The sequence below is a fragment of the Calonectris borealis genome, chromosome 5 (genome assembly GCF_964195595.1).
Source record: "Calonectris borealis chromosome 5, bCalBor7.hap1.2, whole genome shotgun sequence".
NCBI classification, from domain to species: domain Eukaryota; kingdom Metazoa; phylum Chordata; class Aves; order Procellariiformes; family Procellariidae; genus Calonectris; species Calonectris borealis.
In genome coordinates this window covers 41,101,110-41,127,573 of record NC_134316.1, presented here as the reverse complement: position 1 = coordinate 41,127,573, position 26,464 = coordinate 41,101,110, and the positions used below count along the sequence as shown (strand labels likewise).

At 41.6% G+C, this 26,464-nt stretch overlaps 2 protein-coding genes across 9 annotated transcripts in view; both read right to left on the bottom strand.

The window, feature by feature from the left end:
• The window catches only part of PAPLN (papilin, proteoglycan like sulfated glycoprotein), a 77,936-nt gene extending 56,867 nt beyond the window's left edge, over positions 1-21,069 (bottom strand). Inside the window, exon 1 of one of the 2 annotated variants that reach the window (XM_075151996.1) lies at positions 21,056-21,069. The gene's annotated coding sequence lies outside the window, so the exon portion shown is untranslated. Of the gene's footprint in view, positions 1-9,019; positions 9,354-21,055 lie in introns of those variants that run through there. The other variant, XM_075151997.1, reaches the window with a different exon arrangement.
• Positions 17,254-26,464, bottom strand: part of PSEN1 (presenilin 1) — a 33,044-nt gene continuing 23,833 nt past the window's right edge. For all 7 annotated transcript variants that reach the window (XM_075152011.1, XM_075152008.1, XM_075152012.1 and 4 more), the window contains 4 exons: positions 26,341-26,427; positions 25,314-25,487; positions 21,764-21,882; positions 17,254-21,460 (listed from right to left, as the gene is read on the bottom strand). In XM_075152011.1, the coding sequence (XP_075008112.1) occupies positions 21,305-21,460; positions 21,764-21,882; positions 25,314-25,487; positions 26,341-26,427 (536 nt within the window). In that variant the 3' untranslated portion in view covers positions 17,254-21,304. The remainder of the gene's footprint in view (positions 21,461-21,763; positions 21,883-25,313; positions 25,488-26,340; positions 26,428-26,464) is intronic.

The following is a 26,464-nucleotide window of genomic DNA, read 5'->3' as shown; positions in this document are numbered from 1 at the left end:
TACAAGGGAGTTCAGAGACGGGGAAAATGTGACTGCTCATGTTGGAATCTAGCCAGGATATATCCGAAAAACAGCTGTGCCTACTGCATTAAAGCAGATACTGTGTAAACACATCTGGATTTATTTTTAACCCCATAAAGACTTAATAGATAACCTCTTGAGATACTGAAATAAAACAAGAAGTGACCAGACTTTTGCCACCACTAAGCAACATGAAACATTGATGAAACTCCTTTTATTAACAAAAGGAAAGAAAAATCTGCTCATACTTCCTGGTTCCAGTAGAGACATGACAAAATCAGAAGCTATTAGTGTGGGATTTGAACTTGAGGCCAGTCCTTACCAGGAAAAAGATATCGCAAATATGAAGTAAACCTTTGCCCTGTAGTTCCACAGAAAGTTTTGCATGTGTACCTTTTCTCTGGGAGAAAGGACACGATCCCTGTGTTGAAATTGTTTTCAACACCTACCATTTAAAGTAGGTAGAAAGTAAGATAATTCATTGATTCAAGACCATCCTCGTCTCTTGATAAGACACGCACAGTTCACTATGGAGTGAATACAGTCAGGACCACAGGCATTTGCCTCTTGCCACTAGCTCTATCCAGTGGCTAGCCTGGAGGCAACGGCATCTGGGCGTCACAGATGTGATCCTCAGGAAGAAACAGTTGAGGTGAATGCATAGTAAATGGATACGGCTGAAAAAGATACCCCTTCTAATCCCACCAGTGAAGTGCTTTTGGCAAGAAGCAATCTCTACAGGAGCTGTGGTACTGGGATTTCAACAGTTACATGGCCAGAGTTCAGTAGTAAGATTTCTGCTTTCTCTTTTGTTATGGTCCAGAAGTACCTTTCACGGAAACAAACCACCAGGATTCCTTACTGCCAGAGGCTGTTTTCAAAGACTAAAGATTTGCATGCTTTACTGGACACAGCTCCAGTCTAACTAGTTACAGCTGTCTAACACCTATAGCGTTGTGGTGGTCGCCAGATGCCCACCAAGCTACTCTATCACTCCTCATCCTCAACAGGACAGGGGAAGAAAGTATCATGGAAAAGCTCGTCAATCGCAATAAAGACAGGGAGATCACTCACCAGTTACTGTCATGAGCAAAACAGACTTGACTTCAGGGAAATTAGTGAGAAATAAGAACAAAACTAAAACCACCTTCTCCCCACCCCTCCTCCTTCCCAGGGGGGAACTCCACTCTTAACTCTTCTACCTCCTGTCCCCTCCCCCTGAATGGCATCCAAGAAATTCAGACAAGACTCACAAAGCCTCCAGAAGAGAAGCTGGTCTCATGGCTTGAGCATTCACCCAAGGAAGTGAAGGATCTGTGTTCAGTTTGTTTAGGAGATCTGAACCTCCCAGGAGACTACTGTGATCAGGAAACCATGATATAGAGACACATTACAAACTGGTGTTCGTGATCACTCCCTTAGTCATTTAGCCAAAGAGCAAGGATCTGTGATGTTATGGTTATGGTTGGGTCACATGCTTAAAAATGGGATGTTTGCCTTGCTTTGCTTTCAGATTAATATCCAGTTTCTTAGATAAGTGCAGTAGCCGAACCAAGGGAAATGGACAGCCATTCACATACTTCAGCCTGCTACTTGGGGCATTTTATTCAGGGGATACGCTCAAATTCTTCTGAGCTCAGGATAACGCTGAACAGTAACCTGACATCCCAGGTAAGTGTGCTGATGACTGAATGACAAGGTAAAGAAATAAGGGTCTCTGGGATGTAAACCAAGTCCACTGCTACTGGGGACACTACAGCATATCACTCCTTCCATCAGCTGCAGAAGGGTCTGAAAATAGGAGGCTTCAGCTCACTCTGAAAAGAATGCATCTTTTGACATACTGAATTTTTGCTTCTTATTTTTTAAAGAAGAGACAGAAAAGTAAAATTTGATTCAATCTGAACTGAGCTTTTTTCAAACTTGAATAGCGCACCAATAACTCCATTCTTCCCAGACTCTCACTCAGGATAGGCATGTCGTTTAGCCCTCTGAATCACAGCCTCTCAGTATATAGAATGAACCCTTGCCAATCCTTCAGGAAAAGAAGCTCAATTTCATGTCCAGGAGACGTTGCAAAGTCCTTAGAGGAAAGGACTTTACACACCGATGAGCTCTGCTGTACAACTTAACTGCATCAAAGCCTGTTACCCTCTTGTAGTAACTCTTGCACTGGTCTATATCTGCTCCAGAGACCTGGCCACCCATCAACTCTTCCAAGTGCTGAGGACTGTTGCAGAGGTGTTGACCCTGTACAACTTTTGTACAGATCCTGCTACTAGCAGAGACAATTTTATTGTGGTTTGCCAGCATGCAGCCCCTGAAGTCAGCAATGCAAGAGAGCAAACTGGAGTAAGATATATGGAGAACAGACTCCAGTATTGATAGGGTTATTGGTACATAACTCAAGATGCCCTAAGCCAGGGCTTTGGCAACTGCAAAACTATCACTACAGAGAACTAGACACGTAAGACCTACACTAAACAGACTTCTGAAACAATCACCTTCTACATTGTATTCACATTTCCACATGATTTTTAGCCTAGAGGATCAAACTCCATCCGCTGACCTTCACAAGTTCTCCTGGTGACACTGTACTTCTAAAATCTGGAGATCTTTCCAAAGGCAGGTTTTCATGAGCACTGATAGGTAATGAAATAAGAATCACATAGGGCTCTTTCACCTCTTTCACGCAGGGACCTTAGAGCCGTGCTTTCATGAAGTTTTGGGGAATTTTAGTCCACTTTTGGGAGGTTTTCCTCATGTTTTCCAGCTGCACAGAAGCAGCCCACTTTTGCTTGTTCAATAAGTGAGTAATTCCCAACAAATTTGTGCTTCTCTTCACTTACACTCTTTACAAATCCCAAGATACCTCTAGCTTCTCCTTTTCATTCACCAACATGGTTTCTTGTCCGTTACGAGCTACTAGCCCAGCTCATACGCTCATGTGCATCATTAAACTCCCTCCCCCTCATCCAAGCACACGCTTGCTGAATGTCAGAGAAAGACAGGTATCAGCTTCATTCCTATCCAGTCTCCTTTCTTGCACACTTCCTTATAATGCAGCACAGAACAGTGAAAACCAAGGTAATCGTCAGTATTTTGCTATAATCTGCTCCAGCAACAGACCAACTCACAGGCGTTTGGTCTGACTGGGTCCTCTTCTCTTAGTCCCTTCTTGACAACTGAGCTGTGCTGTGCTCTCCAAGAGAGCCTTCAAATAAATTGGCTTTTTGTATTCAGAGAATTAGATACCTCTCTTCTTCCCTTTCCAAGATGAGGGAAATGGTAAGACTATGACTTTATATTTATTTTAATTCTCACCCAAATCAGGCGAGACTTTTATTCAGGCCAACTTTCTGAACAAGCTGATGATGCTACACACAAGTTTCAGCTCTTCATCCTCAGGCCATTTAAAGAAGAAAAGCAGCACGCACTGATAATGTTGGTGTTTAAAAAGCAAAAATAATTTCAAAGTGCTGTGACTAATTCCATGCAAACTTTTTTGTGAGAGGCACTCCAATACACTGCACTAATCCATTGCTAAAACTATACTTGGATACACAAAGATTTGCGTATAAAAAGCAGAGGACTTACATGTAATGGAATGTACATCGATTTTAAACCAGCCCAACTACTCCCAAGTTTAACCCATGTAAGCAAAACCAGGACACAACTGAGTCTATTGGAAGGGAAGGGGTGTCATGTTAATTTTTTCTAGCATTGGATAATGCATCCAGTTTCTCGAATGTCCCACCCCAAATCTTAGGATATTTACATGGAATCACTCTCACAGCTTTTCGTAAAGTTAGACACTTTGAATCCTGCTAATTATTAATAAACTGATCATAAGGACACTGCAATCCCATTTTCTTTTTCTGTATCATGGATTTAAATATTGCGTAGGGTGAACTTGGCTGCCACACAGAGAATCGCATTTAGAGAGATTAACCTGGGAACACAGAGTGATCTGGAGGGTCTCCATTAGTCCATTTCTTGCTGCACAGGATTTAAACAGGAATAATTATATTTAGCAAGCATACACACACTCTCAAAAAATAACATATACACGCATTAAGTGAGGCAATGCCTTATCCAGAACAGACGCTCCCTCAGCTGTTTGTTTTCCTTTTATTGTTGGTTTTACATTTTAATGATATATAAAAAGTAGAAGAATCGCAGGTGGTAAGCAGATTTGAGCTCGAGAATTAATTTCAAGAGAAAACATTTTTAGTTCTTATACAAACAAATATAGTGATTCATGTTGATTTCTTGTGCTCCCCAAGCTGTCACTGGTGAGCAAGGAGCAAAGGGCCAAGGCTGGTCATTGGTATTCAAATTACATTTGAAAACATAAAGGACGTTCTCTGATCTCCTAAATGTTTTCCAGATATTCCAATCTGCTCCACCCAAAAAAGCAAAAAGAGAAGTCTAGATCACACAAATTTAACTAAACACGTTGCCACAGCTCCCACTTACAGCGATTCACAGAAAAAGCTGTTCCTCATGCATGTCCCAGTGCTCTGTTTGCCGCACAAACAGCAGCCCTCTGCTCAGAAGGTCTGGCCCAGAGCTCAGCCAAATTAATGGGAAGATTTTCATTTCCAAAGGCTTTGGGTCAGGCCTAGACTGATGTGGCAGAGGGGAGGGCAGAGAAGGAACAATAACTAGCTAATTCTTGGCCTGATCTCAGTGTTTTTATCATCAATGACAAAACTACAATTATTTTCACCAGTGCTGGACTGAGTCCTAAGAGAAGGTCTTGCTGAACTGTTCTGCCCCCGCCCGAATCTCTATGGGGAAGCCAAAGCAGGCGGGTTGGGCTGACTCCCTGCTCCCAGCGTGGTTAGTCCCCTCCGCCCCCGCACAGCGTGCCTGGGCTCCTGATGCCACACAGACCCCGAGCCCCTCAGGGATGGAAACAGCTCCCCTGCTTCTCCCAAACTCCCAAACTGGGAAGGGGGAGCTTGCCGGGCAGAGATAACAATACAGCAAAGCTTCGGAGGGAAGAAGGAAGCTGGCTACATCGCAGCCAACAGGAAGAAAGATCCTCCTGGAACTATTCCAGCTATTCTCCATTTAAACATTCAGGCTTTTTCTCCGTTTAAACATGCAGGATTTTTCTCTCGGCACTCTCTACACACTCCCCCCAGAGATCTCCTGCTATTCACTGTGGAGTCAAAAGTCACCTGCTCTTGGCTGGGCTTGGCACTGACTACCCCAAATGCTGCTTAGGAGAGACAGGAGAAAAGTTGAAAGCAAAACCTCTGACAAGCAGTTCTCACCCCCACGCCCCACATACATTTATCCCTCCTAATTCCCCGTCCGTTTATACACATTACTTCTGCTTAAGAAAAGTAAATCCAGTGCCAAAACATAGCTCTTTGGTTAAAAACGTGTTATATTCAGCAGAGGTTTAACTCCCGCATACCAAACATGGAGTCATTAGGATTTAACACTATTGAAATGGAAATTGAGACAGAAACCTTTCCAGTTCTTATACTTCACTTTGGAATTGGAAGAGGACAACACCGACTGTAATAGCATTAAAAGATCCTCTGGACCAACATGCCCTTGATAGCAAGTACTTGGAAGCGTGAGGCACGACGTAAGCTCTTGCTGATGTCTTCCAGCGTCAGGCAGCGAGGAAGCTGACACCCTACTAAGGGCAGCATCACCGCCGCGCCTGTGCAACAGAGAAAAGTTAGCAACGAAACAGAGCAACAGAGGCTGTCAAGACGATGATCCTTCTCTTCATCTCGGCAGACTCTCGCGGCACAGCTCTCTCCAGTGGCTCAAGGCAGAGACAGTTCTTTTCCCGGGCTCTGTCCTTGTGCAACCCCCACGGGGCATCAGAAGGTGCCCAGATCCTGGCAGCCATTGCTGTACGCCTGTGGCTCAGACCTCTGACAAGGAATTCTGGAATGAGATTTCCCTCCCAGCATAATGAGGTATTTAGTCATTAACAAAGGAGCCTTCTGGGGTAGAATTCCAGCTGTGCCTGAGATCTTGCCTCCACAAAGATGTTTTTTTCCAGTACACAGGTGTAGTCTGAGGAAGAAGGGAAAGGGTTGCTTTAAAATACCGATCCAGGGATTTTCGGTTGCAGCAGTTGAAGGTTTCTGTTTGCTCTTAGATCAGGATAAGAAATCTCTCGCTTCTCTTTCCTGCCGCTTCACAGCTGCCGGTTGAGCTTCTGTGCTTGCCGCTCCTTCGCCTCAAAGGCAAACTTGGTGTCCTGCAGCTGGGCAATGGCCTCCTTGGCCTCCTTCAGCTCCTGACAGATGTGCTCGTACTTCTCTGTCAGCTCCCTGTTCTCTCGGCGCAGTTCCTGTACCACCTGGTTCACCTCTTCCGTCTGCTTGGTGCAGTGGATCTTCAGCTGCTCTACCTCAGAGAGCATGATCTCCATGTTCTTGACCAGTGACTCCAGTTTCTCTTTGGACATGGCGTCAGGATCGGTTCTATTCAGCCTGCCTAACCCCAACCCAAAAGGGACAAAGAAAGCCACCCTGTGTAACATGCACCAGGAAGGCTGGCACTCACAGTCTTGTGGTCTCTTTTTATACTCACTCCTGCTCATCCTCCTCCCTTCCCTTTCCTTCCCCAAAGTGTCTCTAATCTTCTTTGCTTGGTTAATCTACTTATTTTTATTGCGCTGTAGAAATCTACTGAAGGGCAGTAACATATGTGCTGTGCAGCAAAAGCCAGAGCAATGATGAGACTCTATGCAGCCTGCCCATAGAAAAACAGCTTTCATCTGAAGAATTCTCTTGGGAACCCCTTGCAGCGCACATTAAAGTACAAAGAAACCTCTTCAAGCCAGACGCCTACTCCAGTCTTGCGCACCCAGTCCCAAGAGCACAGCCTGACTTTCATCTTACATATACTGAGGTAAGCAAGCTTACAGCAATATAAGCCAAGTATAGGCAAAGAAGAGAATTAGCCTTGGTTTCTCTTCCTCTCTCCTAATCTTATGTTTGGGCAAGATGGAAGGAACAAAACATAAATTTCCTTTTTTTTCAGGAGAAGCCCTATCCAACAACTAACTCCACAACAGCCTGTACCCCATCTTCTGTTGAAGGAGTTCACAATGGTTATCACAATCAGTGGCAACGACAGTTACTGGGACCATGTACCACTTGAAGGTGGCTTGTGTTCTGACAGGGACACGCAGCTTGAGATTTTAAACCCCGGTCCCATTCCCCTCCTGAAGTCACTTCAGCTCTATCAGTAACATTGGCCCCAGAAGTTACACGAAAACTTCTCCCTGGACACACATGCCACCCACAACAGAGTCTCGCGCTGCTGCTGAACACTACCGTGAACCTGTGAGAATCAGGACTGAGACGTGCCAGTCTGACAACACCCTGATTACCCAGGTCACGCCAGGCAGCGGGATGACCCCAGCAGCCGCAAGGGATTGAGAGAGTCTGGCCGACTTTCTGAAGTTTGACCCAGACTTTCTTATGTATCCAGTTAATTAATGCACTTGCCTAGACAATAAGAATCATTAATTAGCCAGGGATCTGATGTAACAATATCACCCTTGAGAAATTAATCTGGCTGAAAAGAAGGTGTTATTGCATGTGGCTCTCCAGGAAAGAACCCATGCAATTTAGCACTGATTATCTAGTCAGAGGGCGTAGACCACGGCAGAGACAAGAATACAGGCTTGCCCTTGGATAACTTGCAAACTAAGGACAGGAAAGAGTGTCTCTCTCCTTCCTCCCCACATCAGGAACTCCAGGCTGCGTCTGCACCTTTTCAAAAGCCCTCAGCCTGTTCTACACACCCACAGAAATGCACATTTGTCATGTATCACGTACAGACATGGATCTGTCCTCACTGTATTCACCTCACAGAATTATGTTCCAGTGCACAGTATTGTGTAACGGCCGTTATTCTTGCATGCTGTGCAATTCCAGTTCCCTTAAAAAAGACCCCTAGGTAAGATCCTGTAGTCCCATCACACACATTCAATACCAGGTTGAGAGCGAATACATGTGTCCACACGCATAGCTCCCACAAACACATTTTTCCTCCATTTTCCTCCACAAAACGTTGCTTTTCTTCAGCTATGGAGCGTTTCAGACGCTTCATCCCACAACTCGTTCCCCCTTTTCCCCTGCTAGGCTCAGAGAAATGAAGCTCTTTCTTCCAGGGAATTTTACATCTCCTCCAGCACTGGATGAAAACACTGCTGGACACTGGCCAAGCTCTGACAGTGTTCAAAGGCCCGGGACTTCTCACAGCTGGAGGTTAAAGAGTCACTCACAAAGCCAGCCATCCTACTGCCTCTCACACAAGTGCACCAGTGGGCCCCTCTCATGCTGGCAGATGGAGCGCTTTGCACCACACTTTGAAATGAGCAGAGAGAGTGTCATCCTTCAGATGAAAAGAGAGTGGGAGAATCTAAACATAATTAGAATATGTCCTAAAGTCCTTGAAGAAACATTTGCACTGGCTGTCAGCCCAGATCCCACGTGATGCACATGGCACTGGAATAGGCTGGAACACGTCGCAACATTACAAAACAGCAGGTCTTCATTAGCGAGGAATCTTCCCTGTCTCCACAACTGTACACACTGCACCCAAACATTTTAAATCAGCCGGAATTACAATGATGCACAAAGGGAGTGCCACAGAGATCATTTACTTGGATATTAGTAATTGATACATCACCCCTCACCATCTTACTCTCAAAATTATTTAAGTTGCCTTGGATACAGACAGAATCTTGGCAACAGAATCTGGGTAAGAGACGCTACTGAAATAACAATGTAAAATGAAAACAAGGAGTAGCATGAGAGGAGTTTCTAACAAAGAAAGATGGGAATCATTACTAGGGTTGGTTTGATTCAAAATATTCTTTGATGAAGTAAGAAGTAGGAATTAAAAACATGCTCATAAAAATTGCAGTGGGAGAATGACGCAAAAATCACTAGAGCTAGAGAAATACAGCAATGAGACTCTAACGTGAACTGCAGTTTGTTACCTTTATTCAATGCTGGACTCTACTGTTGCAGAAGAACTGGAGGCAGAGGCAAACACCAACAAGAGCGAATTCATCTGGGAAAAATGCAGAACAGCATACCTGAGAAAAACAATTCAAACCACAAGAATTCAGTGCACAAGGACACACAGCAAACAGCAGTGTTAGGAGTGTCGGGGAAATAGCATGTTGGACAGAAATTTGTGACACAACATAGCAGGGGAAAATAATAAAGCACTGCTAGGCTGTATTACATAGAGGCATTGCTCCATAGGGGGATGAAGCACCTTCAGCTTCTCCCTCCCTCCCTCCACCCCACAGGAGGTGAAATGTAACGTTTTGTTCTGGACATCTTGTTATAAAGGGGCCAAAAAAAAGTTTGCAACTTACACAAGTGTCCAGAAAAGATGCTGATTTCAAAAAATGCAGACCCTAGGAACCAGGTTTAGGAAGAAGGATTGAAAACTGCATGGCAAGATATTTCTAGGATTGTTTTGCAGTCATGCCCAGGTCCTCTGCACATTCTAGGGAAGAAAGCTCATCTGGAAGAATGCTTCTGTAATTATTAAGGGCCTGACTGTGCAATCGTAATTTTGAAAATACCAGTGATTGCTATGCGCTGAGCCAAATGGTGCCTGTCTGGTCATTTCATAGCCATGCTAAATCAGGAAAACTTGGTGTTAAACCTCTTACTACAGTACACACTACATCGAGAGACACCATTGCTAAATCTATCAGCCCTCTCCTGCATGTTCTTCCTCTATTCCACCTTTCCTTCATGCACATGGATTTAAGATATATGAAAGGAAAGGCAGAGCTAATTGAGAACAAAACGGGAGCAACCACCGGGAACACCCATTCCTGCTTTTGCGGATGGCAGGAAAATTGTAGAAAGTGGCACAGGTAGACGTGAAACTTCTAGTGCTTTCCCATAATGGCTGGGAGCTACCACATCTGACTGCAATACCATACTCAGCTATGCTGGTTTTAGCACTAGAAGCAAATGACAGTATGAGGCTGCCAAGCTGGGGATGGTTCATGTGAGACATACTTGTGTCTTCTTCACAGGTCCCTGAGCCAAAGAGAATCAACCGTTCCTCTCACCCAGAGGCACACACAAGCCAGAGACGCAGGTTTCCTATCACGTGCATACCTCTGAGAGTCTGAGGAGGGGACGCAAAAATCATACCCTTTAAATATCCCTTTGAAAGCAGACCACAGGCATTCCAGTTTCTAGCTTATTTCAAAGGGGTCCTGGGAACATTCGTGGAATAAATCAGTAAGCTACCTCACTCTCTCTCTGGGGTTTTCTCAGTAACAGAAGGGGGACGAGCACGATTCACTAGCCTAGATTTTTAAATGGGAAGAAAAAACTGCAAACCCCAAGAAGAATGGCTTTTAAATAACTGCTCAGACTGACAAAGCAAACCACTCAGTATAAACCCTGTGGAATAAGAAGTAAAGCTACAAAACACATACCTCATCTTCTCAGGCAGATACTTACAATGCTATACCTATTTCTAGTTTTATCAGCCACAAACACCAATACCCAATGCAACATTCAGAGAACTGCAGTGGGAGGCAGCATTTGCTGTCTCATAGCACCTAGTTAAAGATTATCATCCCCACCTAGCAATGGTCACTATTTTTACACTATTTTTTGACACATTCAGTGTGACACTAACTCTAGTGATAGAATTAGAGCTTTCCACACTGTTCTCTCATGCAACCTTTTCACTTATCCCTGGTTTATCCCCAGCAGCATGTCTAGCAGCCAGTGCAGCATGAGCAAGCTCCGTGCTTCACCATCTAGGAAGTCCACTTGGGTGAATGCATTATGCAAACAAACTCATTACAAGATTAAGCATAAAGAGCTCTCATCTCTATAATTACAGTAAAACCATTTGAAAAAAAACCACTAAAGACCAAGCAGCACCTGGAGGCACTGACCATTCCTGTAACAGAGAGTGGGAGGCATTTGTACCCAGCTGTTCAATTTGTTTCTAATAAAAGAAAAACACCATTACTACGCGTGTCAAAATACTCAGCACTGTGTAAGGCATTGACATAATGATGATCTCACTCTGCAGAGCTTAAGAGACTATTGATAAAATCTGCTTTCTTATTAAAACATAAAATTTAATTTTAGCTATTGTAATACTATTGTAAGTATTAATCATATCTTAGGCAATTTGGCAGAACTTGACTTGAGCTGGATGTAAAACTATATGATTTACAGGTTTTTATCTATAATACTGCACGAAAAGAATACCCATTCAAAATTATAATCAAAATCCTTGACAAAAATTAAAATAATATGCCTCAGTATTTTAAGTGTCTACAGAGGTACTTTATTCCATTCAGCCTCCATCCACCCAGCAGTCAGATCAAAACATTTAAGAATTAATTTAGCATAATACAGCTCAATAAAGAAAAATGGATACGTTTAACAGAGTTATCCCCAAACTGGGTTGATTTCTTGCTAAGAAATCAATTGGGTAGTGTAAATATCAAACAGTGTCAGGTTGCTTACATAAACTGAAAAACCCCCTCTACTAGCATTTTTACCATCTGAAAAGAGGAAGAAACATGCCTCATGCCATAAAATTATTGAAGATTTGTGGTGAAAAAACTTCCAAAGTGGCATAAACTGTTGAAACCTTCAGATTAAATAAAACAGTGAAAAATCTGAATTGCTATTTTTAAGTGTAAAGAATGTTTCAGAACAGAAGCTGTTTTAAAATAAGAACTTTGTTTTGTTCAGCGTGTCAAACTGGAAAGTTTACAAAGCCCCTGCAAACAGTAACATAAACGTTTCTGTTGGGAAGACGTCCTCCACCCCACCTAACCAGTCTTCTGGTAAGGACCCTCTACAGGACACCTCCTGGGGACCACATGGGACAGGTTGAGGGGATTTCATCCCCACACCAGGCTCCTTGGCCTGTGCCCCATCTGGGGGGTGTTCACTGCTCCCTCCCCACAGTGCCTGAAGCCAACACTGTGAAAAGGAATGGGAAAGAGGAAGGAATCGCCTTCCCCCATCCCTCAGTGCGGACGGGGGTCAGCCAGCATCTCCAAAGCCTGCAAGGGCAGATCAAACGCACAGGACTCAAATGATGGTCCAGCTAACTCAGTGAGCAAGGCATCCCGAGGTGTAATGAGATCTGTTGAAAAGGTTTAGTGGTAGCACCAGGCATCAAACAAAAGTCACCAAAGGGGTAGTAAGTTATGCAAAACTGCTAAAATTGCTACAGCATTTCAGTCAAGAGAGTGTTGCAGAATTTTTGTGGTACCTGGCCAGCTTCCCTCTAACACCAGGAACTCATCCACAGACAGAGCGACGGGAATAATAGTCAGTGGTTTGTCTTACACATCTTTCCATATCATGTTGAACTAAAGGCTGCTGGAAAGGAGGGGAAGGAGCAAAAAACAGTTACCCATGATAAAAACTTTATAGAGGAGCAATCAAATATATTTTTTTTTTAAATTTGCAAATAAATAACTAACCTTGGAAACATTCTTTCATTTACTCTGTTGTGTGATTTGTCCTAAAGACTGAGTGTCCATCTAGCCAGAACATACAGACTTCAGGAAAACAAATAAAAATCCCTAAACTGTTGCTGTTATTCAGTACACATGAATCGAAATACTGGTTCAAAGAAAAGATGCATATTGCTAATTTGCAGGACGTGAGGTTATGTAATCCGGTACTGTAACCGGACTATGCCAAATAAATTGGCAATGGCACAGATGTCAGTAATTACTGAGAAATTTGATCTGGTGAGAAGGAAGGTCTCTTTTAGTTCTAGATACACATGAACAAGTGTGCACGTCATTTTTGGTTCAGGATGCCAAATTCTATTGCAATGATTATTTTGACATGACATTTAAAATTCTCCCTACCTAGCTAGACTGATCTCCAAAAAACAGTTAAAGGACCTGTCAGTTTTCTGCAGCTTTCTCGATCATCTATTGTACATTTAAGAATAAGTTACCTTGCATTATCCAAATACTTCAAGGAATTTTTAATTGTGTTAACTTTTCAGGGACGACAGACTTTACAGCAATATATAAATATGACCCAATGCTGTTTGGGAAGCCTCAGAGACTCTAATGAATAGAAGCACTGAGGATGAAAGGACTTCCTCAAAAAGGATGCTTTTAAACTGTGGGAGATCCATGATAGTGGCAAGCTCTTGCCCAGAACTACCTAGAAACAGTTTCATTTAAGCATGAAAACAAGCTGTCAATGCCAAAACACTGGTATAAATGAAGGCTGGCTTCCCAGGTGACTGTCCTCCTACTAGCTTGTCATAAGATCTGTCTCTCAGCAAATCCCAGTCAAACACTATCAAAGCAGACAAAAAGCACTAAACTTTCTGGAGGCAACAAGTAGCATCTTCTCAGTGCTGTACCCCTAGTTCCCTGTCACAGAAACAGCCTTGACGATCTTTAAGCAGATTAAGTACACAACAGCTTCATCTCCACAGGAAGTGGGATTAAAAGGTTTATTGCTACTATGACAACAGCCAGGTTCTGCTGTTCTTAAAATAGTTTTGAAACCTTAGCGGTGACTGGAAATGCATACATGCCTCCCCTACAGGATTCGTCATGTTCTAAATACAGTTCTTCAAAAGGAAATCATATTTTATACATCTACTTTTTTTAAGTGTATATTTTTATCGTGCTCTTTAATCCCTTGTTACGAGCACTAAGAATAGCAAGCAGTAAAAAAGGCACAGTGCTGCCATGTGGCTGTGATTACAGCTTTAGAAGTGATTATTGCTGGGAGCTGGCTGCAGACACCGGGACAGGCACTGCTCTCTCACTTCTGCTCCAAGGCAGCGCTTGTTTCTTGCCCCAGACAGCAATCAACCCCCTTGCTGAAACGGAGCACCCTGGGGACTAATCAGTCCTCTAGCTGCTCCGTGCTGCCAGACACCAGCCATTTTTGGTCTTACAAATCTCCCCCTTGACACCCGCAGGTATTCTGTTGCATCTAAGTCTGAATTAATTCCTTCCTCGCCAGTAACAACTGGAAGTAGAATTTGTCACGCAGATCATTACCAAACAGCATCAGTTAAGTTTGTGCCAGGGCGTAAGTCTGCCACTAACTATATGGTAGCAGGACGTTCTTCATTTGAGTATGCTATTGCATCAGTCATTAGTATTTTATTGTTAAGGATGGCTAAGTAAACCATTGATTCAATGAAATATGCAGCTACTACGTTTGATGAACATCCAGCTGTGCTCTGAGGCATTCTCCAAGTATGTTCATGCTGACTTGTACAACAAAACCAGTAAGAAGTACAATGCTTAGTTCTGACAGCAGCACTACCCAGATCAATAATAATCCTTATCTAAAACCACTGAAATCAGAAAATTAATATGAACACAGAAGTCTATTCGTTGCTCCAGTCAGTTTAGATTAAAAGCATATTTCAAAACAACGAAAAAGCAAATCTAATCCAATTACATTGGTACTACCCATCAGCGTCTCTTGATGCCAAGCTGGAATCACCTTCCTGCAGCAAATCAGGCTTTAAAAAGAAGAGAACCAAATTCAGGTTTTAAAACTCAGGAAGCGATCAACTGTTTCCTTATCCAAACCCCAGTTCTGTTAGCTCCTGTCAATGAAGGCTAGCTCTTTTCTCTATATAGAGTTCACAAATTCCTGACATTTACAGACCAGAATTTGGCCTTAAATGTAACTTTAACAGAGATTTCTTGGTAATTTAAAAATACCTAGCAGTGACAGCTACAGACCAAGCCAATTCTCCATGAGAGCTGATGCTGTCAATAAAAGAAACTTATTTACCTATCCCGAAAAGATTACATTAAAAACAGAATGAAGTAAGAAAACAAACAGGTAGTTAAATTAGCATATTAGAATAATATCTCCAAGTTCAGTATTGAACCTCAGTAAGATAAAATACTACTAAGATGGAAATCAAATTAGGTCCCAAGTCTCACTTTTAGAGGTGGTTTTAGCTCCTAGTTCCAAAAACTATTTCCATTCCTAAAACATTTCATCATACCACACCTCAGAACTAGATCAGAATTAAGAAATCCACATATTCTATTCTGGCACAGCTTTGTGGCCCTGCACTGGACTTGCTCCAGTAAGTCCCATCTTCCTTGTACTGGGGAGCCCAGAATTGGAGACAGCACTCCAGGTGTGGCCTAACCAGTGCTGAGCAGAGAGGATGGATCACCTCCCTTGACCTGCTGGCAACACTCCTGATGCAGCCCAGGATGCTGCTGACCTTCTTTGCTGTAAGGGTGCACTGCTGGCTCATGGTCAGCCTGCTGTCCACCAGGACCCCAAGGTCCTTCTCTGCAGAGCTGCTTTCCAGCTGGTCTGACCCCAGCATGTACTGGTGCCTGGGGTCTCCTCCCCAGATGCAGGGCTTTGCCTTTCCCCTTGTTAAACTTCATGAGATTCCTTTCTGCCCAGTTCTCCAGCCTGTTGAAGTTCTTCTAAATGGCTGCACAGTCATCTGGTCTATCAGCCACTCCTTCCATTTTTGTACCATCTGCAAACTTGCTGAGGGTGCACTCCATCATCCAGATCATTAACAAAGAAGTTGAACAGTATTGACCCCAGTATTGAGCCCTGTGGTATACCACTAGTGACTTGCCTCCAACTGGAATTTGTGCTGCTGATCACAACCCTCTGGGCCCGAGCATTGTGCCAGTTTTCAGTCCATCTCACTATCCACTTATCTAACCCATACTTTGTCTGCTTGTCTATGATGATCTTACGGGAGATGGTGTGAAAAGCTTTACAACAGTCAAAGTAAACACCAGCTGCTCTCCCCTCATCCAGCAAGCCAGTCATCTCATTGTAGAAGGCAACAAGGTTGGTCAAACATGATTTCCCCCTCGTAAATCCATGCTAACTACTCCCAATCACCCTCTTGTCCTTCATGTATTTGGTAGTGCTTTCCAGGATGATTTTCTGTGTCAACTTCCCAGGGACTGAGGTGAGGCTGACTGGCCTGCAGCTCCCCAATTCTTCTTTCCTGCTCTTCTTAAAGATAGGAGTGAAATTTGCTCTCTTCCAGTCTTCAGGAACCTCTCCCAACTGCCATGACCATTCAAAGACAATTGAGAGAGGCCTCACAATAACATCAGCCAGCTCCCTCAGCACTCATGGGTGCAACCTGTCAGGCCTCAGGGACTTAAATACATCCAGGTTGTTTACATGCTCCCTAACCTGGCCTCTTCCACCAAGGTTAAGTCTACTTTGCTCCGGACTTTCCCTCTGGTCTCAGGGGTATGGGATTCCTTAAGGCCAGTCTTACCAATAAAGACTGAGGCAAGGAAGGCAATAAGTACCTCAGGCTTCTCCATGTCATTTGTCACAAGTTCCCCTGCCCCATTCAGCAGAGGGGACACCTTTTTTCCTTAGTCTTCCTTTTGCTGTTACATAGTTGTAGAATCCTTTCTTCTTGCCCTTCACATCCCTTGCCAGATTCAACTCCAGAGGGGCCTTAGCTTTCCTAACCCTATCCCTGCAGGATCAGAAAGCAACTCGATGCTCCTTTTGGGTCATCTGCCCCTGCTTCCACCTCCTCTACACTTCCTGTTTGGGTTCAGTTAGGAGCTCCTTGCTCATCCATGCCTCCTACCACCTGTGCTTGACTTTCTACTTGTCAGGACGGACATTTCTTTAGGTCTTTCATGCAGGCCTTCCATGCAGAGACAAGGCAATCCCCCAAAGAAACATCTTCAATAGCAGTCAGTCAACTCAGGCAAATCTGAGCTTTGCAGTGCTTCTCCAAAGCAACAAAAAAAGTGCTGCTAGGGAAAAGCTCTTTTTCAATCGTATTGGTATGAAATCAACACCAAAACAACAATACACACTACTGTTCATGAAGTGCGTGCTTTCTGAGCATCCTATGTATTTTTCCTGGGTAACACTGATCTTCATTGTGCCAGCTGGTGTTTCAGTATAATCTCATATCGTTTTTTCATGCCTTAATTATACCTTATGGGTGCTTTTGCAACAGGCTTTGACCGACTCTTTAAATGAACACAAAAAGTAGCTTTTAGAAGGAAGTACTCTTACAGAAATCAGCTTGAAGCTCTTCCGCTGGGAAATAAAGCATCTACTTAAGTGTCTTAAGACAGGAATCTTACTCATTAAATGTTGAATAAAAATAGCTACAGTGCTTAGGCCTCCAACAGCTTTAAGTGATGGCTTTAAAATAATATAGTAAAGGCAAGATAAGTCAGGATCCATGCAACTTTTATTTTAATAATTAGACAAATACAGGAAAATTTGCAATAATCTATCAAAAACGTATCTTATCAAGGACCGGAAAGGTGTTTAAAAAACATTCACATTCAATTCAGATTATGTACAAACCAGTGTTTGTAAAAAAGAAAACAGCAAATGCTTTGAGTGTAAAAGAATTCCATCCTTGTTCATGTTTCAGCGTTCCCAATGACCAAGGTACCACTGAGATGCAATCACAGTGCAGACATGTTCCACAGTCTATTAAACTCGTTTCAACAGCATCATCGCCAAAAGTAATTTTTTTTTAAATAAAGCATTTTGAGAAGTTTCGTCATACAGTACCGTCCACACAAAATGTACTTCTGCATATTTAATTCTTGACTGCACTAATGGCAGAACAGTTGTCATTCACAGGCCCAGAGTACATATAATATATATCCGCATCTCTATAGGTACAGATATATATCTACATATCCAAGAAGCACCAGTCTCCTATGCCTGAAATAGTCAGGATCTGCTTTGTACATTGAGGAGATTAGCCATTTTTAGTGGAGCACAGCCCTTGATTATTTGGCTCAAAGAAGTCATCATCTGCCCAGTCAGAATTATTCTGAATGTGTTGCAGTATCACGTGCGTACCTTCAAGACTCACCTCACACAGATGACATTTGAATTTGAGCGCCACCATAATAGCCATACATAGATATGACAGCATCATACACCTTTGCTATAAGATCACCTTCCAGGGATCTCTCTTTTTTGCTCTGGATTAAAACCCCCAACAGGAAAAAAAAAAAAAAAAAGAAAAAATGAAAGTGGCTGTTTTTCAGGCAAAATGTAACTTGGTATTATGTTTTCTCATTTATTTATTTGAAGCTTAGCCAAAGGAGGAGACTAATTATTGATGTAAGCTGAAAGGGGAGCTATCATAATACCCAGTTTCAAAGTATGAATACTGAAACAGTCACACAACAGTTACCAGTCAGTCGGCTTGGGCACAAAAGAGATGAATTTAGCTACTAGGGTTACACAATAGTTCTTTCAGAGCTACAGTCTAACGTGTTGTCATTAACATACTAATTTAATAATAACGAAAACTCTCTCAGAAATGCAGACTAAATATCAGAAGTCTTTCAGCTATACCAAGCTAACCAAGCTGAAATGGTTCACGATCTCAATTTAGATTGGTGTTTTAAGACAAAGAAGAGAAAAGTGACACAACCTTCACACTTATGTAGTAACAACCCAAATGCAAACAAAAACGATTCTCAACTGAACCTTATGGACCCAAGTACTGAGATGATCTTTAGTTGCAAGATCTCATTTGGAACATAAGCTACCATGATTTAGCATGAGAGGGCAAATCTAGAAAATTTCATCTGTTTTTTGAAGGTGTACATAAGACTTGGTAATAAGCATTGTACTTTAACATATGTTGGCTGGCCTGGGCTTGAAAAGCAATTTTCCTTCTGCATTTATTTTGAGATTCAAATACATAAACTTGAACAGTTTCTGTGAGTATAAATTTTATAGTCTCCACCACTGTAACTCCACACTAGCTCAGAAATTAAAACGTCAGGATAGCAGAAGCAGCTCTGGGGAGTGGAAGACTGGCAATTTAGTGTTTGAAGATTCTGAGCTCTTCCTTGGGTTGTAATCTAACACCCATTCAAGTATGTGGAAAGGCTTTTGTGCATTTCTATAGATTCTAAAGCAACTCTTAATGGAGCTAGTGCTCCTATGGTGCATATTTAAGCCAAAAAACAAACAATAAAGATCACTGCTGCATTTAAGTAGCAACTCTTAACTGAGAGTCAGCTAAGATATGCAAACAGATGCTAGTGATGCCAACTTTTAGCAAATCTGTTCTATACAATGAAACAATAGTTAGGATGCCCAATAAAACACACAAGGGAATTTTCTTAGATACAACGCTCAGGAAAGGGACAAGTTACAATAGTATAAAAACAACTCAAAGTCTTGTAAAAAAAAAAAGACAACCAAAACCAACAAACCACCAACAAAAAACCTAACTAACCTGTTTTAAATCAGGCTGCATTGCAGCAAAATATGGAACAGTGATTTAAGCTAGAAAACACAAGCAAGTTTGACTTGAAAAGTCAGTGTAAGGAATTTTGATATGGTTAGTTTACTAATGCTATCCATGATGAATCAGCACACAAATGAGATGAATAAAAGTACTTTAGAGGAGACAAGATAATATATTTTATGAAAATGTAAATGCTAACACTACAGTTAGCAAGTCATACTGGAAGAGAGACAGACATTTCCAAGGACAATCAAAGTAAGCCTTTCTTGGTTTTAAAGCAGATTTATATATCACAGCCTTTCTTCCCTTATTTGGGCAACAGTTGGTGAGCATTTGTGATGTCTCAGAGCTTTGAATCTATAGGCACTGAAACAAAGCCCCAGAAAAAAGGTAAAAGGAGCTTGCGTCAGGATTTTGACAGTTGTTCTACTTGGCAAGGACTCCAGTATCAAGATGCAAGTAAAATGGAATGCCCGTCAACAGTATCCACTCCCTATGCTTCCCTCAGAAAAAAGATGACTTGTACAGAGTAAAAGCCTACGGCAAAACCAACTTCATCTCACTCAAGTGTCATTTCCAAGCAATTATTCATAAACGAGTTCTTTAAATGAAGAAGAAAACAGAGTTTAGCAGTTTCAAGGTTTGAATTGATTCTTTTTCTTGTAAGAAGTTCAATATCTCATATCTTCTTTTGAGTGATTTTGAGTTGTCTTTTATTTCTCCAGTCCTGAGTTCCTCACAAGAGAGGTAATTACAATGAAGACAGCCACAAATTTTGCTCCTTGGTAACATTAAGTAATGTCTCACCTAACTTAAGTATCCCCACCAATAAAGATACTGCACGAAAAAAAAAAATCCCTGCCCAACCTGAGGTGTTAGATGGTTGAGTGACCAATACTTCAGGTCAACAGAACTGTAAACCTTTTGAAGAGGAAAAATTTCAGTGATGCATTTAGAAGTGCTACTAATAGCACTTTGGCCTCTACATCTGGCAAGCTAAACTCCATCTGGGATTGCTGCAAATGTCTACTTATTTCATAAGAATTTCAATAAAAGGAACATATACCAACAATGCAGTCCGTGCTGTTAGTGACTATTCCCAAACACGGGGTTTGAAATAGTGTTCTAGCAAAATGATTTGCAAGAGCACAAAGAGTAGGTTCTGAAATTGCTTTTTAATGCAGTTTATTAACCTTTTAGAATCTAAGATCCAAATTAGGACCTTATGATCCACTAATGCCAAATAATTCAGTCCAAGTCTAAGTAGCTACATAAACTGGAGCAGGTGTACAGAAGGTGCACTCCATGCTTGAGGATACAAAGTATTAAAACTGAGAAGAGGCTCTAGTTCCAGTGTGGGGGGAAAAAAAAAAGCTTTTAAATTTATTAAACCAAGCACACTCAGGCACAGAGGTTATGAAGTGGTGGAGCACTCTTAGAGCGACAGTACTTTCTCCCTTTGTCAAATTGCTACAAAGTCCTTTCTCGTTACACAAAGCAGAGTCAGGACTCCGCTGTCAAAAAATCACTGCTGAAGAAGTCTGAATTGGGTTTTCTCTCTTCCAGCGGTTACAGGGACAAGTTCCATGTGGTTTGTCAGCTTCCTCTGTTAATATCAAGGAAGTCCTGAGCACCCTTAATGCTGTGAAAATAATCAACCTGTGGTAAGAGATCACATTGCTGGTGGAAGCATTAGCAATTTTCACACAGGTGGTCCTTACCAGAGATACGTATATCAGATTACCTCTGATATGACAGCACCCGGTTTAGACCGGCCATTGGGAAGAAGCCACTTTCACACAGGAAAATTCATATGGTGCCCACTGCAGCAGTTGTCTCAGGAAAAAAAAACCAAAACCACCATCAGAGGAAGTTGTAATGATTCAGACTTGGAATCTTGAGTATTAAATTTCAGTCTCACTTGAGAACTGAGGGAAAAACATTTTCCTCCTCCCAGATTTGCTACAAATATCCATAGATAGCATCAAGTGTGCTAGATATAAAACTGATGGAACGCTAGCTGGTCCATAAAGGGTTGCACCAAGTTATCTGTAGCAAAGTAAAAAACTAGCCCAAAGGTTATGGAGATTGGAAGAGCTGGTAAGGCCTTCTTAAAGATGGCAAGAAGCAGAAGTGTAAGGCACAGACCCTGAGGGGAAGAAAAGAAAAAAAAAAAAACAAAAACATAGGGAGAAATTAGGGAACTCTGACAAGCAAAAGATTATATATATAAACATTAATCCCACAGAAATACAAGATACAGTTCACGCCTTCCTAAACTAAAGGCTTAAGTGACAGATGTACAGCCAATGAAAATCACAGCTAAAACCCCCATCAGTTTTCAGTCTGGCCACCAAATAAACAAATTCCAAAGAAAAAAATGTAGCAGTTATGACTTTCTCCCTGATGAACAACAGAAACTATCCTTATTATAATATTACATTATACTCACAATTAATATGGCTACAAAACACGCTAAAGTTGTATTCCAGTCCCCGCTTGCTGTTGCAGAGGCTTTGCCAACAAGGACACTGTAGAAAATGAAGTCTCCTAAACCTAGCTTTACTCCTCCTGCAAAAGTGAATATACGGCAGCATTCAGTATCAGACAGTCTACTAATATTACATATCAGTAATTGTCAGAGAATAATACAGATTTACATTAAGTATCAACAAGACTTGCTAATAAGAACATTTTATTTTCAAAACTAGTACCACACCTGAATCAAGTGATAAAGAAAAACTCTTGTGAAACAAGATGGCTTAGGAACATTACACCACTCAATTAGTTCATCCTCTAATTAGAATTTTTCTGTATTCCTATTCTCCTGTACATAGAAATGCAATATATACAAACTCAGATATTTGTAATTATATTTGTTGGGGGGGTGTCCACTTTTGGTTGTCATGTCATATTCAACAGAATATTGAAGTACAATTCCTTTAAGCTGGCCGAGGGAGGGGGAAAACAAGTAAGTCCTGTGCAGATCATGTTTTATTTGCCAGTTAGAAACCTATACCCAGCAAAATACTCCATTGCCCTCCCAAGTTTCCTACAGAATTCTAAGGTAGTTCTAAAAAGCACTTGTGTGGGCTTTTTACACAGAGCATATCACAGAAGCAAAAAACCACATACTTAGTCCAAGATGTGAGGTTTAGGAAAACTCATGAGTTAATGTCTTACTCCTTTAAATAGTGATCACCACCTTAGCAACAACTCTGGGAGCACAATACTCAATTATTTCTGCAAACAAAATAACAAAGATTTCCTGAACACCAGTTCACTTTCTGAGCTTTTAGTCCAAGTCAGAGAGGCCAACATCAGGTCACCAGCTGTTTTCATTTGGCCTATCGTTTACTTTGTCACCTGATCACAGTGCAGCCCAAAACTCACTTTAGAGTTCTAAGAAGAACTCAGGGCATCAAAACAGAGGTGTATGCCTGGTTGATAATTGGGGAGAGGAGAAAAGGAGAAAAGAGAAAAGGAGAAAAGAGAAAAGGAGAAAAGAGAAAAGGAGAAAAGAGAAAAGGAGAAAGGAGAAAGGAGAAAAGGGGAAAAGGGGAAAAGGGGAAAAGGGGAAAAGGGGAAAAGGGGAAAAGGGGAAAAGGGGAAAAGGGGAAAAGGGGAAAAGGGGAAAAGGGGAAAAGGGGAAAAGGGGAAAAGGGGAAAAGGGGAAAAGGGGAAAAGGGGAAAAGGGGAAAAGGGGAAAAGGGGAAAAGGGGAAAAGGGGAAAAGGGGAAAAGGGGAAAAGGGGAAAAGGGGAAAAGGGGAAAAGGGGAAAAGGGGAAAAGGGGAAAAGGGGAAAAGGGGAAAAGGGGAAAAGGGGAAAAGGGGAAAAGGGGAAAAGGGGAAAAGGGGAAAAGGGGAAAAGGGAAAAGGAGAAAAGGAGAAAAGGAGAAAAGGGAAAAGGAGAAAAGGGAAAAGGAGAAAAGGGAAAAGGAGAAAAGGGAAAAGGAGAAAAGGGAAAAGGAGAAAAGGAGAAAAGGGAAAAGGAGAAAAGGGAAAAGGAGAAAAGGGAAAAGGAGAAAAGGGAAAAGGAGAAAAGGGAAAAGGAGAAAAGGGAAAAGGAGAAAAGGGAAAAGGAGAAAAGGGAAAAGGAGAAAAGGGAAAAGGAGAAAAGGGAAAAGGAGAAAAGGGAAAAGGAGAAAAGGGAAAAGGAGAAAAGGGAAAAGGAGAAAAGGGAAAAGGAGAAAAGGGAAAAGGAGAAAAGGGAAAAGGAGAAAAGGGAAAAGGAGAAAAGGGAAAAGGAGAAAAGGGAAAAGGAGAAAAGGGAAAAGGAGAAAAGGGAAAAGGAGAAAAGGGAAAAGGAGAAAAGGGAAAAGGAGAAAAGGGAAAAGGAGAAAAGGGAAAAGGAGAAAAGGGAAAAGGAGAAAAGGGAAAAGGAGAAAAGGGAAAAGGAGAAAAGGGAAAAGGAGAAAAGGGAAAAGGAGAAAAGGGAAAAGGAGAAAAGGGAAAAGGAGAAAAGGGAAAAGGAGAAAAGGGAAAAGGAGAAAAGGGAAAAGGAGAAAAGGGAAAAGGAGAAAAGGGAAAAGGAGAAAAGGAGAAAAGGGAAAAGGAGAAAAGGGAAAAGGAGAAAAGGGAAAAGGAGAAAAGGGAAAAGGAGAAAAGGGAAAAGGAGAAAAGGGAAAAGGAGAAAAGGGAAAAGGAGAAAAGGGAAAAGGAGAAAAGGGAAAAGGAGAAAAGGGAAAAGGAGAAAAGGGAAAAGGAGAAAAGAGAAAAGGAGAAAAGAGAAAAGGAGAAAAGAGAAAAGGAGAAAAGAGAAAAGGAGAAAAGAGAAAAGGAGAAAAGGCAACCCTACTCTCTTTCAGCAGGCCTCCAATATATAGTCTAAAACAGTGTATTCATGACAAGCTCTTAAGCCCTAAAACACCCTTTAACTACTGAAACAAAACTTGGATGCTTGCTTTCCATGTGACAGAACAATAAGCAAAGGCAACTGCTAGATAACTCTTTCCACACAAGCGAACTCTCCAAATTTCTAATAAGCTCCTCCAAACCTCTAGTAAGCTAATGCTGGCTGACAAGTCTGACTGGATCACTGCACATCTGTCATTACTATTTGCTGTAGGAATAGAGGAAGGAGAAAATTACTAGTCTGGCCAGGCAAGAGTTTTAGTTAACCAGTTAACTAAACTAAAATAGCCCAATTCCTAAAATTTTTGCATCTTAATGTTATTTTTCTAAGCTCTAGAAATGAAAATGGATTTGCAACACACTCTGAATTTGGAATTTTTGGGACAAAGTAAATTCTAAAATTGTTTTTAAAATAGAAGTCTGTATTTTTAAACAGAGGAGCACCTGAAAATCAGAGGAAGCAGTTGCACCTGCTAAACATGGCTGCATCACATGGGAAGAGCAGTTTATTAGACAGGCAGACCCTAATTTATTTAGAGCTTTGCAAATCTAATAGCAGCTTGATCTCCAACTGGAAATCAGGAGTCTGTTAAAACAGATATGAGTATTGATGTCATATGCTCTCCAAAGATACTGCACCACAGCAAGATGCTGGAGAAAAATAAGCAAGCCCATGGCATTCTGCATTCATTTCAGTCTCCAGTTAGGATTTAAACGTTGCTTTCTACGGAGTGGATTACAGTAGTTTAATCTTGAGGCAAAAAGCATTAATGACTGCATTTACAGGGCCTAAAATCCAAAAGAGGTGATACACAGCAGAACACTGTGTGGAAAAAAAAAAAGAAGCTAATGCAACTGACTGTATAATGGTCTGAAAGCAACTTGTGCTATTCAAGTTTTGAGTCTGTGTATCAAACTGAAGTTCAGTTTGGCCAATATTACTCACTCCTGCAGCAAACCCAAAAGCTACCAAAACCCAACTCCATCTATTTCTATGAGGCATGTCAGTATTGATCATGAGCAAGAGCAGCTCTTCAGCTTGCTATTAGCTCACAGCATACTGTATCTGTGCAGTCAGGATGACTAAGACTAAGACTAACTAGCTTCAGGTTTTACTAAGTCTTTCAGACACAGTACTCCATACTCACGTTCTTCAGGGTCTTCACTTGTTTGAGAGTTACTGGGTAGAGCCTGAACAGCAGCACGCGATTCAGGCGTTGATTCAATGGGTCCTATTCTATTGTCCCTTTGCTGCTGCCATTCCTGACTAAAGCCACCATCATCTGCTTCAGCATCTTCATTCCGAGTCTGGTTTGCCGGAGCTCAAAGAAAGAAAGGCATTTAAGATTCCTTCAGAAACGTACCTTCTAAAACATAACAATCTCTCCACATGTAAGATTATAGAAGAATGAGGAAGAAAGAGGTATTCTATAATATTTAGCAACATCTAACACTGGCACACACCATTACAAGACATTCTCACTTAGGATTTTAATACTTATTTAAACAATCAGGAGTCAATGCACACTCTGCAGTCACAGCATCTACATGTTGCACTCAACCCCTAATATTCAGGAGTACTTTGACATAACAGAGTGGAAGTTCTGTGGTGACCTAATTTAAAGATCACATTTTAAGGAATAAACTCTCATCTAATATTTCATTAGCTTCTTCAGTCAACACTGACAGCTTAATTTTCCAGTAAAATAGAAAACTTTACTGAAAGTTACATATTCATACACCCTTCAAACATGTTAAATTCAGAAACTCTGCTCTGCTTTAATAATACATGTAAACAAACAAACCCCATGTTTTTAAACACTAGCTGCATAGCCAAGAGGGCTAGACACATTTCTGTTTAATACAAATATAAATGAGTTAGCATTATACTGTATCACCCGAATTTGACAAGCAACTGAGCTCAGTCAATAGTTGTCTATTGAGAGTCATTTCACCACCAACATCCTGGATCTCAGAAAAACGAATGCAAGAACATTAACTGCGCAATAAGTAAGCAATTTTTGAAGTCTTGACAGATTCATCATTCCTAATAAGGCCTCCATGCTTTCACTCTTCTACAGCAACCAAGACACTTAAAAAGCTAAAAAACAAATATCCATAAACATGTTTTCCAATAAAATGACAACTATAAAGCCTTGTCAAAGAAAAACTCACCTTGTTTATCATAAGTGGAGTTTTTGGAAGCTTTCCGTTGGGCTTCTGGATCTTCCTCAGCCATGTTCACTAGCCATATCATTGTTGCTATTAAAAAAAAAACACCCAAACAACAGCATAGCTA